Here is a 13560-nt window from a genome sequence, read left to right on the forward strand (position 1 = left end):
TATCTGAGGGGTGTCATGGAACCAGTCCCCCACGGATACTGAAAGACGACTGTATATGTATATATGTGTAACGTACATATACTACATGTGTAATTCATCTAATTCTTACAACAATCTTGTAAGATAGATGCCATTATTATCCCATTTTCTGGAAGGGGAAACTGAGGCCTAGAGAGGTTAAGTTACCTGCTGAAGGTCCCACAGCTAAGAGGTGGTGGGAAGAGGATTCCAGCCTAGACAGACTGGCTGAGAGCTCTTCTCTGCAATCACTACAGGGGAAGGAGGACAAGAAAAAGAAAGAAAGGCAGAACTTCAAGTTCCTCACCAAGGGGATGAGGACAAATCCAAGTTTACAAGCTTGTGGGATGAAGGATGGTGAGCTTCAAAGGATGAAGGGTACAGAAGCAAAGGACTGCTTCAGGGAAGCCAGCAGAAGTCCACATCAGCTGTCCCTCACTCAGTCTGGGGGCAGGAGTCATGGATCCACTCAAAAATCTGATGAAGGAATCAGCCTTCCTGCAAGAAGAAAAACACACAGGCACAAACGAAACATCTCACATGGTTTCAGAAGGTTCGTGAATGCCAGCTAAGTCTCACCCTCAATCTACTATGTAAACAATTCAATAATGAACATTTCTATAGTAGAAATTTTATTTCCATTCATAAAATATATCACTAAATAGCTGAAAAAGTTACATATTATTTTAAAACATAGAGTTAAAAAATCATATTTGCTTCTCCTTAGCAAAATGCTTTTGTCTTATATATTTACAAGAATATAGTATACTTCAGGTACACAATTTTCACTCAAGCCAGCCTGAGAAGGCCTTTGGATGTAGGCAGATGCTCCAATAAAGTTACTTATCAGCTCGTCCTGCCTTGTGCAAAGGATGACTGGATTTACAAAAGTCCCTTTGGAAACAAGAGTAAACACAGAGAGCTTCTAGAGAAAAGTCCAGCAAAGCAGCAGTTGAGAATATATTTTCATTTAGTGATGACATTAATCTTGTTTTGGTAATCTACAGCCTGTTTAAGGTAGGTGTGGGGGCAGGGAATGAAGTCCTTAGACTAAATCGTTTCTCTATGAATCTTCGACGTGAGCCTGTGGAGAGGGTAGCCCGGCATCCACCTCTCTGCTGTAAGGCCGCCTGTTCTGGTAGACCGAAGCACGCTCGGAGACGCAGCCATCCATGTTCTGATACATCTGCCAGAGGGAAAGAGACAGGACGCTGGTTACCATCTGATTAAGACTTCCATGTCATGTGCCTACAGTGCAAAGTATTATCTTTATTATGCTTTGATCTTAGAGGATAATCTACGTATTAATGGACAAAGCAAATCTGGTCCTTTTATTAATGGAGAAATCAAGTCACAGTCAAAGATGTTATGTTATTATTGTTTCTTCTCTTAGATGTAAAATCTCAGACTAGAACTCCTATGGCCAGGCAGAGAGAACATAAAAGACAAAGGCCACAGAAGGAGATCAGTTCTTCAGGCAATAGAAACAGAGAGCCGACTTCTTGGGCTTTTATTTGGGAGTTTAGTGACCTTTAAATTTTCGTCCAAAATGAGAACAGCTCTACTTTTTTTGGTCTCATTGTAAAGCTAATACGCATTCATATAGATAATCTGAACAATATAGAAAGATATATAGAAAAAAAGCTAAAGTCGCCATTAGAGGGGGCCTGCTGTACACACCCAGTTTGGCGTCAGCAGGCGCGGACGTCGATTCTGTCGCAGTACTCTGCTGTGAATCGCTAATATGTTACCTGTGTTACATCTCTTCACTGTTTACTAAACACGAACACATCTCATCTTTTCCTTGGCAACCCAGGGCTGCACAGTACTGACGTACCATGATCAACCTTCTGATGAATTTAGGTGCATAATATAAACTGAGAAGTGCGCACGTGACCTTGTCTGTCTTTGGGATAAATGAGGGAAGTGGAACTGCTGGGTCAGAGAGGCTGCACCTTGAATTGTGAATCGCATCGCCAGGCTGCCCTGCAGAGGGCCTTGCTTCATCTGGGTCTGCCAGCACTCTTCTCCGGAGCCTTCCCAGGGCTCCAGGGCTCGAGATGTGGACCCACTTTTGAAATTCTCTTTCTTAAGTGAGTTCACTGATTCTTGCCATTTTGTCTTTTCTATTTCCATGAATTCTTTTTGTTTCTCTCTTTTCCACTTTATTGGATTGATCATGTTTTCTCTTTTTCCCTTTTACACCGAACCTGAGGTTATATATTCCTATTTACCAGGGGTTATACTTACACTTTTAACACCCATTTTATTCTTTAAAAAAAATTGGGGGCGGGGCGCTAACTTGGTTTGTGTATTTTTTAGTGGAGGTCGTGGGTTCAACCCCCAGGACCTTGTGCATACTAAGCACGTGCTCTGACACTGAGCTACACCCTCCCCCAACCCATTTTATTCTTGTGTTTATAACAGCGGTGTTGCTCCCACTGCAGAACTTCTGCAGAATCTCACCAGACCTCTTCGTACCCTTTTAGGAAAGCACTTTTCTCTAGTCTTTCAAAGAATCCTCTGTTGTGGGTCTTCCCACCTCGGCTTTAACTGCTTTCATTGTCCCAGGGATTGTCCCTAATTCCTGGTCCACAGAGATCTCCTTCTTTCTTTCAAAGGGAAATATGGCCTCAGTCCTATTTTAAAGATGTATATATTTCCCATAATGTATAGGGGCTGATAGGAGAAGAGAGACGGCAGGAGTCCAGGCCCCTTTCTGGAAGCAGGGCACACGCATGTCCGCCCCCGCGCCTTCCTCCCACTGCCAGCGCCTCCCTTACTCCTGTCTGCTCCTGTCTGCTGCTGTGGTCACCTCTTCACTGAGGTCCTTCCTTCCACTCTTTGCCTTTGTTTTCCCAGACTTAGTTTTATGCTTCCTTTCCTTCCTTCCATCCAAAAATATTTGCTTAGTACCTGCTTTATGCTAAGATGATGCTAGCAGCCAGGTACACGATGGTGAACAAGACACATGCGGCCCTCACCTACTTTCAGGCCGACATCCATTCGTTTAGTGACCTGTTACTGTCTCCTGACTATGGGGTGACACCAGCTGATGTAAAGATGAGGACGCATCATCCTTGGCCTCGTGAATCAAGTCTAGTGATGAGACAGACAGACTCTTAAAGCAGAACTATCACACAACATGACTTGAGTCCCATATAGAGTGATATATACAGTGTTGTGGGCATTCAGAAGAAGCAGCCTGAAATCTGACTGGGGAAGTTGGCAGGGAGATTCTGGAGAGGAGAGAACATTGGGTCAGGCTCTTTCTTTATTATTGAGGTATAAATGACATACAACACTATATTAGTTTCAAGTGTACATCACAGTGACCGATATTTGTATACACGGCAAAAGGGTCACCCCAATAAGCCCAGTAAACATCCGTCATCACACACAGTGATCTGGGTCTTTAAGACAAATATTGAAGCATGTCTGTCCATTCCAAAAGCCTCATTGGCTTGTCATTGTCTAAGTAACGCCTTAGCGTGTTACTCAGTGATCTCTCTGCTCTCACTCCGTACCACTGGGGTTGGGTTAGACCCAAAGGGCTAACACACGTTTTCCAGATGTGTTTCCTTCCCTGTCCCACTTGCTCTCCAAGAGCCATTTTTCTTCCCTGGTCCATGATGAAGCAGAAACAGAGATTCTACAAAAACCATTCAGGTGCATGCCAGGAAAGATGGGCCCAGGCATGCTGGCAAGGCCTGTTTTCCCATCCAAGGGACCGGATGCGACTGTGTTAGGAGATGTGAAGAGGAGAGACGCAGGAGGAGCAAGGCTCTGCCCACCGTGGGCGGAGCTGCCCCGTAAGGCTGTGCGGAACAAAGCCAAGGCCGCCCCGGCAGCCGTGGGCCCTGCACCCCGCTCACGCTGGCTGTCCAGTCTCGTTTTCCCCTACATCCCCCCACCAGCCTCTACTTCGGCCGCGACCCTTTGTCTTCCCTTCTACTTTCTCAGCACTGAACCTTCGTTCACATTCCTCACCCAGCCTGGGACACCCTGGTGGCCCCCACTCCCCAGCGAGCAGCCCAAATCCTACTCACTCCTCACAGCTTGGCTCAAATGACACCTCTGTGGATCCGCGACCAACTGCCCAACAGATAAAAATGACTCATTCCTTGTGTCTCTAAATAGCTCTCCTCTCAGTTTATCTTACAGTGTCATCTGCTCAGCAGAGTCCCTGGGGGCTTTCCATCTTTCCTTTTTGACCTAATTCCCTGACAATAACTGAGTTTCCATATGTGATTTTTTTTAAAAAAAATCATGATAGGAGGAGAAGACACACACTGTCCATGCAGGTCTCTGGAGAGGCTACAGAATTGAAAACAGACTCTTCCTAATTTAGAAAAAGAGGACAGACAATCCATTTAAAGACTCAGATTCACATTTAACTACTGTTTATTAACTACTAAGTGCCCTCTGCCTGCTGCGTCTTTTCACTACATCGTCTTATTCACTCTGTACACATCCATGAAGGAAGATTTGTTAACCCCATATTTTAGAAAAGGAAACTGAGCCCCCAACCCCCCCCCCCAGAAAGATTAAGTTGTTAGGTAGTTAGATAAGTGGGGGCACCGGGCAGACAGATGGAGGAGGGGGAGGATGGTCTGGAAGATGACCCGCCTCCAGCAAAAAGAGACTTTACTTCTAAATGAGCGTCAGCAAGAAACTGGTTAAACCTGACAGCCACGACTGTGGGGCAGCAGAGAGGACTTAACGGACAGGACCCAATGCTCTCTGTATTGTAATTAACACTGCGGTTTAGGCCCCCTTCCATGGGTTTTTCTGTGGACACCGTAAGTAAGGACATGAGCAAAAGGGGCCAAACATGAGTAAGCACTCCAGGGACAAGAGCCGCCAATCAATCAAAAGCCCACCTCTCAGCGCGGGTGTGAGAGAAAGGGAGATAGAAGTCACCGTGTCGCCTCCCCCGGGGCCAGCCTGCCTCCCGTTCCTGGCGTACTTTTCCTTTTCTAAATAAATCTTTAAAATCTCTCGCTACAGAATGCACTGTCTCCTGACTGTAACTTACCTTTCGGATATCACAAACACTGGGATCTTTACCTTTTGGGGTAACAAAGCAACCTAATTAACCCATATAAGAAGCAAAGATTTGAAGGGAGGTAGTGGGAGTTTCAGGCCCCATCCTTTGTTGGCTCCATCTAGGGGATGGCTCCTGTCACTACATCAGGTGCTACCGATGAGGGACGAGTCAGCAAAGTCATTCCAAGTTCTCAAAGCTCAAAGATCGCCCAGCTTAGCAACCCATTTTACAGGTGAGAAAACTGAGGCCCAGAGCTGGTATTAGGTTCTCCAGGTCAGTGCTCTCTCCACTCCGCCTTATGACATGACTGAGTTATACGACTATTCCGTACTAAAGCTTCATGTTGAATTAGGAAAGGTCAGTGGCTTCCGGAGGTTAGTGACTGCATTTCATTTACTTGTCTAGTCCTCTGCACTGGTCACTGAAAAGCATTTAATTCCTTAATCAAAGGGGTGAAATCTTCAAGAAAAGCTCCCCCCCCCCTTTTCCCCTAAAACCACTTATCCATAAGTATATCTAACCTTATACAGTTTTATTTTATTTTTCCCTGGGGATTCTTTTAAAATTGAAGTATAGACGACTTACAATGTTGGATTAATTTCTTCTGTACAACACAGTGATTCAGTTACACATATATACATACATATTCCTTTTCATATTTTTTCATTATAGGCTATTATAAGGTATTGAGTATAGTTCGCTGTGCTTAACCCCATACAATTTTAAAGAGCAATCAAGACCAGCTGCGGTGAGAGACACACGTTGGTAACTCTGGTCCTTAGGAAACCGCAGGGAGTGTTCTGAGCTATTGCTCCTTCTAGGAATGTTTTATAAGACACACCGTGCTACGTACCGCTTCTTCTGCGTCCGCCAGCTGACATCCTAAAAATGAAGTCAGGTTAGGGAAGGACGGCCGTTTCCTCGAGTCAAAAGCCCAGCAGGACTGCATTATAAAGTATCTGTAAAAACAACAGGACCAGGAGCAAGATAGGCAATGTGCAGGAAGCCAAATGGGTCACTTTCCACTTAGTAAATCTGTGGAGCTACGTATTTCTGGATGTTGTCTTGAGGCAAGTACTCTCCTCAATTTCGAACTCACATCAGAAAGGTCAAATCGATGATGGATTTTGAAAAATACAGTGTGGACCAGACGTCAGGAGAAGGGCCCTTCAAGGAAGGGAATTGAAACCCAGAAAAGGTTCAGTTTTGTTCAGAAATTCCCGAAACTAAAAGGAAAACTCTTTTCTTTTTGTAAGAGGAATTATGTGAACTCTGCACTAAGGAGTTTTACTGTTTTTCTCAGGGCTTTGGAACTAGACAACCTGGACATCTCTGCTTTCAGACCTTCCAGTCTGATGTGAACTTACATTTCTTCCGTAGCATAAAACGGCTGATCCATCTTAAATCCACTCTGAATGAGCTTGTAGAAGTTGGCGTCAGCCGGGATGCCGGGGTAAGGGTTGACACCTGAGAAAAACATGAGGCTTGCTGACCATCCACTCGCTCTTCCCTTGTTTATCAGTCACTCAGTTAGCAGACACGGTTGTGGCTCCCTGGCCCAGCATCGTGGCGTCAGCAGATGCCATGGTTCCTGCTTGAGAGCAGGACAGACTGACGGACACCAGCAAATAAAAATAAAGGGCTCATGTTGCAACAGAAGTAAGACCAGGGGACTCTGGGAGGTGGCGTTTCCTCCACTCTTTGACTCAGGAGTCGGGGAGGGAGCAGAGAGAGCCGAAGCCCAGGGCAGGCGGGCAGCAAAGTGCAGAACTTACCAAGCGAGAATATTTCCCAGAGTAATATTCCGTATGACCAGACGTCACTCTTAATTGTGTAGATCCCCTCAAATAAGCTTTCGGGGGCCATCCACTTTACAGGCAGACGGGCCTGTGTACAACCCAAGAGGAGATCGATGGTGAGTTTTCCACGCACAGACAGTCCTTCTTTTCTCCTGTTGGCTGGTGGTAACGTTTACTACCTCCCTAAGGCCACTCTTAGTGCTTACTGGAGAAACTCGTATTCCTCAAGGGGATGTTTTTCACCTTCAAATTAACCTTCTAGCATAGAGGCCTTAAACAAACCAACCAATCATATTTCTTTAAAACGCAAACTTGTTGGGGAGAGTATAGCTCAGTGGCAGAGCGCGTGCTTAGCATGCATGAGGTCCTGGGTTCAATCCCTGGTCCCTCTATATAAGAAAATAAATTTAAAAAAGAATAAATAAACCTAATTCCCCACCCCCCCAAAGCCATGACAAAACACAAAATGACAGGATAAACAAGGTAAGAAACAGCAGCCTCACGTTGCCCCTGATCACGTAGTTGGAATCACTCATAATGTCCCGAGCCAGCCCGAAGTCACCGATCTTCACCACTTTCCCATGGGTCACGAGGACATTCCTGGCGGCCAGGTCTCTGTGAACACACTGGAAAGAACAGAGTGGAAGTGCTGTTTACCACAACGTGCGTAACCCTGGACCGTGATCGTCCTTCTAGCTTCCAGCTCAGTAGGCGTTCCGGATGATGGAGGTGGAGTTCATCAAGGTGTCTTATCTTTACTGGGCTACGAGTCATCCTCACCATGCGGAACAAGTGTGTGGATGACTCTTCAGCCCTTGCAGCTGCAGCCACGTGTGCTGCTTACAGAACATTCCCAGAGGCCGAGGGGGCCGGGTCCTGAGAAAGGGGGTCACACCTGGCCAGGTGCCGTATCCTACTGTTGGTAAGAGACACGGCCCAGGCCCTCGGCTGGGCTCCCGGAGGGGCTTTCAGAGCACTCTCCTGGTGGGAGTGGAGACAGTAATGTCTTTTCTGACCAGGGAATAAAGCTCTGGCAATAAAATGGCATAATATTAAAAAAAAAAAAATGGGGAAAAGACTAGAAGTTTGGGAAGGTTGACTAAAGAGGAATTAGAAGCAGACTCTGAATTGAGAGATGACATGACTTTAATTTGAGTGGTCTGGCAAGAAAATTAACTCCACGAAGGAATGTTACTGAATGCCAAGTTCCTGTGCCCGATGTACCATGAGGCCAAACAAAGAGAAACGTCAGAGTTTGGAAAAGAGAGAGGTTTACTGCAGGGCCGAGCAAGGAGGACAGGTGGCTCAGCCCAAAAGAACCCCTGAACTCCCCAAAGGGTTTCAGCTGAGCATTTTGAAAGGCCAGCTGAGGGCGGGGCGCCCAGCGGAGCACGGTTCTCTGATCGGTTGATGTGATCGGTCCTCAGGCGCCAGAAGGCCTGGGGTCTACAGGCTCATGACCATCACGTAGTTAATTTCTTCCATTTGGTGGTGGTTTTTAGCATCTGAAACACTCAGGAAACATATGTGACATACTATTATCTGGGTGCTTCAGGGAGGAGCTACCACAGAGGTCATGGGGGAGGAGGTCTGTCCCAGGAAGACCACATGGGCTCCTGCTCGGTTACAGGAAGAGTTCAAAAGAACAGGGCACTGGGAGCAAAGGTCCAAAGGGCTCTCTTCAATCTTTAAGAAATAAAAGCCAAAGCCATGAAGGCTGCAATCCCTCCGGCTCGCCCCTCCCCACCCTGTCCTCCGAGTGTCATCCAGGTCCATTCCTGACTTTGCCCGCAGCCTGCCTTCGGCTGCCAGGCTGAGCCCCGTAGTGACCTGCAGGGATGTGACCTGGCCCCTCGGTGCATCTGGTCCCACCTGGCAGCTCCTCCCTTTGCAGATCCTCCCTTCCGTGGCCTCTGCGCGGCACCCTCACCCCCACGGCCGCGTCCTCTCAGCCCACGGCCTCCCCGAGCCGCTGCCTCCAAACCCAGGGATGCCCCCCCCGTCACCCAGATCTCTGTCTCCAGCCCGAATGCCCCCCTCCAGCTCCGGGCAGGAATGTCCAAGGATCTGCTGGCCTCAGCTCCCCTGTGTTGCCTGAACACGGAGCCTGACATTTAACACGTTTAACTCCTGACCTTTCTCAGTAGACTTCCTCCTGGTTCCAGGTCCCCTACCCTAGCCTGCATTCCCCGCTGGGTGTCCTTTTCCTTCAGAAACCTCCTTGGGCCCAGGACGAACTCTTCCAGAAAGCCTTTCTGCACCACTGCCTGTCTGCCAGGCCTGCTGGGCCTGTCGCTGCTCTGCTCCCAGAACCTGGCTGAACACAGTATTTGTCTCACTCCAGGGTAATCTTTGATCTGTCTGCCTGCTTGCCTGCCCAGGCCCACCCGGGAATGGCTGCAGGCAGGAAGAAGTGAACACAGCCCCTCTGGAGGCTGACTGGAACCAGGAAGTGTTTGTCATTACATCCTCCCCTTTTCGTATAAAATAAGCCTGATTTCTAACTTGGGCAACATGGTCCCAAATAACATCACTATTCCTTGCCCCAGCGACTTGTCTCTCGATTCATTGGCCTGTGTGTGGCGAGCGTGGACCGGGTAACACCAGTGGGCCCACAAAGTGGCTGCTGGCCGAGCGTGGACCGGGTAACACCAGTGGGCCGGGTAACACCAGTGGGCCCACAAAGTGGCTGCTGGCCCACAGCAGACACTCAGAAGGGACACAGCGCCTAGGGTGGCGGGTCTGGCTGCAGAGCGCCTGGGATCTGAGCCTCCACTCACCCCAGGGTCAAACGCTCGCGAGCAGGACACAGCCTGAATAACCTGGCCTGACTGTCCACGGAAGGCCCGACAACGCTGCACCTCATTTTGAGGAGGGATTCCCGACTGTTTCCTGTCTGGAAGCTTCAGGGGCTTTGCACAGCCTGGAGGGCTGTGATAACCGACATCTGCTAAGGGATTCGGGGCCTTTACACTGTAATTAGCCAAGAACCCATGTAGCATCCTAGGTGACTCCAACAGTGAAGAGGCGGGAAAGACACACTTTAAGGGATGGATACAAGTTACACCAGGGGAAAAAAAGCACACCTCTTTTTCAAAATCATCTTTTTTTGTTGTGGTGGTGGTGAGTTTCCTCTTTCAAAGGAGCTTACCGACTTAAATTCCAGAAATTCCATTCCTTTGGCCACTTGATAAGCAAAGCAAAGAAGGTCTTCAAAGGTAAGTACATTCAGGTCCTCTTCCTCCTCCAGCCTCTTTTGGTTTTCATATTCAATTTCATCTGCAAAATAGAACTGGTCCTCATTTTTGCCAAAATGCGAAGAAGCTGCCTTCTGGGAGGGGGGTGGGGGCAGCACAAGGGTAGGGAGCTGAGGTACAATCTAGCATCTATACAATAAGCTACAAGGAAATGCTGCACAGCACAGGGACCACGGCTAATATTCTATAATAACTGCAAGTGGAGTGAACCTTTAAAAATTGTGAATCACTATATTATCTTAAATTTATATAATATTGTATATCATCAGTTACATGTCAGAAAAAGAAAAGTTGCCTTGTGAAATCTTTGTGAGGACCTCACATACAAAAGCAGCTATTATTCAGGGTTCTGCTGAGGCAACTCCTTTACCCAGCCACCTTTCGTCATCTTTCTTTAAGCACTGAGTGTCCTTTTGGGTAAGAAACATTTGGCTGGATTCACAAAAAGGTCAATGAGTCAGCAAGAGGTCAGAAAACATTTGCAACTTGTAAAAGTCTTCTGATTCAAAGAAGCCGCATCTTTGTCATCAAATTTGAAAACTGGATCACATTCAACTCACTGTAACCGGGTTCAGTGTTCACGCACCATTAAAGAGCACTCACAGAGCAATCTGTCTGAACGTTGACATTTGAATAAATAGACGAATAAACAGAAACAGTGTTTAACCAGCTAAAGATACACTAGATGCAACAAATGAGCAGGGGAGCGTATAGGTTATTCAGCAGTGCACAGCTTATTAGTATGCACGAGGTCCTGGGTTCAACACCTCCACCCAAAAAAAAAAGACAGCGTCAGGAATCCCTCTTCAACAAAAAGAAAATGCTGACTCATAAAGATATAAAAGTTTGCCTTAACCGAATGCTCAAATAATTATCTGAAATTGCCTAGCATTATAAAAATTATAGAATTATAGAGTTTCTTACATTTCACAGGGCAATTAACTTTGTGGGAGGCTGTACTTGACTAACATATCTTCTAAGAATTCAGAAGAAATGTTAAAAAAAAAAGAAGGCGCCATCACATGGTCTTCCTGGTAGCGCTAGGGCTAACCTGTTCGCGCTGGGAACTGCACGGCCCAGGACGGCTCCCCAAAGAGTCTCTTCGGCTAGAGGAGCCCCTTCCCAGCCCTCGGTGATGTGTGGCCGCCCAGTGAGGCAGCACTTACAGACGCCCTTCCTCTGCGCTAAGTGGTTTCGTCACATTGTAAAAGAATTACAATTATCTGCCACATTTTATGGACTGTTTGTGCACTTACGGTGCTTGCAGCCAATCCTCTAACAGTCCTATGAGGAAGGTACGAGCAGGCCCATTTTACAAATGAGAACATTGCGGCTTGGTTGTCCACAGTCATCCACCCAGAAAGTGGGGCAGCCGGAGGCCCCCCCAACTTCTGTCTGACTCCACAACTCAGTACCTCTTCCACTTGCCAGGGAAGAGGATGGCGCTAATTAATTCATGACTTTTTAAAAGAATAACCTGATCAAATAAAATAACCCTCAGTGTTTATTAGTTGAAACAGTGACATGAAATTCATAATATACAAACCGTTGGATCTTCACTGCCTTTAAAGCAAATATGCATTAATAAAACCTATAGAAGACATTAGCAAAGAAAAACATGCTGTCACACTTACACACTTTGTAAAAACAGCTAACACACAGACCTCTTGTATCCGTTTCTATTTTAAAGTGCTACTATTTTAGAATAAAATCTTACCTTCGGATTGAAATGAATTCCCATTGAAACCTGAGGCAGGATCTGAGTCCTGGTGTATTTGAACTTCTCTTGTTCCAGGCATACTATTTTTAAAAAAAGTTATTTCATTATTTATGTTCTTCTCTGGAGTAGACATTTTATTTTAAAAAACACAGTTCATCAAAGAAATGAATTCCAATTATAAATGAGCTTTTAAATTAAAAGCATAGCATCAACCTTTCCTTTTTTTTTTTTGTGGGCATTAAAAACACCTGTGTAACTGAGCTTGCCAGTCCAGCTGGGGTAAGAGGGATCTCTGTAATCTGTATGGACTCCTACGGTTCCAAGAGGATCTCACTCAGTCCTTCCCACAACCTTACGAGCTGGGTGTCAAAGTCACATTTTATAAAAGAAAAATTAATTTGGTGAGATAAATATGATTTGCTGAAATCACAAAGCTGCGAAAGAGTGTGACCAGGACTCCCACCTTGTTCTTGTTTTTAAACTCAGCCCACTCCCTATAACAGCTCATGGAACGCAGATTTTCTGTAGAGACCTTTAAGTGTTTCACCATCCCTTTTTCCCCAGGTTGGCCTTTTGTAAAGCTCATTTCCTCTTCCTGTGAAATTAATAATAGTAATAACGCCAACCCCTTTTATGGTACATAATATAGAACTCTTCACCGAGGAATTTTGCATGCATTATACAATGATTTAATTCATTCCAGTGTAATAGTTAACCCCAATTACAATTTCCACACCTTTAGAAAATGGCTTAATGTTTTCAGACCACAAATACTCCCAAAGTAATTGCTTTGGTGTATCAAATGCCCCAGCGACTGGGATGAATCAAAGGCCCTGAGCTGACCAGCGCTGCTGGCACTAAGCAAGGAGCGGTGGGTCACAGACTCTGACTCTCTGTTCCGGCATACAGATGACGTTACAGAAGCCTCTCGGTTTGGGAATATGAACTCAGAGGAGAAGGGAAGACCGGTGGGAATGGACTGAGGGCAGCTGCACGCAGGTGTGCGTGGAGGTCCCCACGGGGTCCCCGGCTTATCATGCGGAGCCTCTTTCTCAGCATTAGAAGGCTAGCGAGCTGTACGGAAGCTCACGTGCTGGGAAAACATGGCTGGAATCTCAAACTCATTCTCCAAGTGTCTACCAGTAAAGGATAAAAGTCTCTCAGCACATCTGCCTTCGGAAAAAGGGAGCGCTTTCACGTAGGATGGAAACAGGAATGCACTGTGGCTGGAGGAGGCACTCTCACAGAGTGCCTGTGAACTCATGCAGAGGAGGGTGGTCTAGAGCGACCATGTTCAAGTGATTAGCAAGAAATCTCCAAGGATGAGGAAGAGCATCCTACCAAACCCGCAGCCCTCTTGGGACCGAGAATCACTCAGGGTCCCAGGGATGGCAGAATACACAATGCAGGGCAGAGGGACTGTTTGTCCTTGTCATTAGTCAGTCAATCCATCCTCACTTTAAAACGTCCAGTTCATGAGATTAGAACTCTTTTGTGCAATACTCCCAGGACCTGCACTACTTTCCATGAATATGTCAAGGATTTGGGGAAAAGTGTTCATTCTTTCTGCCAATTCCTATGTGTCAACCAGGAGGCCTGAAAGATCGAATAATGCATCTTTCCTAAGACTGAATCTATGTCTAGGCTGCGATTAGGTGCAGGTGGACAGAGACCGGTTCAGCTACAGCACCTGCTACAGGAAAGGAAAAGCCTCAT

General features: G+C 46.5%; 1 protein-coding gene across 2 annotated transcripts in view; it reads right to left on the reverse strand.

Moving 5' to 3' along the window:
- Positions 1 to 627: 627 nt before the first annotated feature.
- FLT3 (fms related receptor tyrosine kinase 3) overlaps positions 628 to 13560 on the reverse strand; it is an 85001-nt gene continuing 72068 nt past the window's right edge. For both annotated transcript variants that reach the window (XM_074377971.1, XM_074377970.1), the window contains exons 18-24: positions 11842 to 11924; positions 10019 to 10146; positions 7371 to 7493; positions 6844 to 6955; positions 6436 to 6535; positions 5922 to 6027; positions 628 to 1204 (exon numbers count right to left, since the gene is read on the reverse strand). In XM_074377971.1, coding sequence (XP_074234072.1) covers positions 1082 to 1204; positions 5922 to 6027; positions 6436 to 6535; positions 6844 to 6955; positions 7371 to 7493; positions 10019 to 10146; positions 11842 to 11924 — 775 coding nt within the window. In that variant the 3' untranslated portion in view covers positions 628 to 1081. The remainder of the gene's footprint in view (positions 1205 to 5921; positions 6028 to 6435; positions 6536 to 6843; positions 6956 to 7370; positions 7494 to 10018; positions 10147 to 11841; positions 11925 to 13560) is intronic.

Source organism: Camelus bactrianus, chromosome 14 (genome assembly GCF_048773025.1).
Source record: "Camelus bactrianus isolate YW-2024 breed Bactrian camel chromosome 14, ASM4877302v1, whole genome shotgun sequence".
Lineage (NCBI taxonomy): Eukaryota > Metazoa > Chordata > Mammalia > Artiodactyla > Camelidae > Camelus > Camelus bactrianus.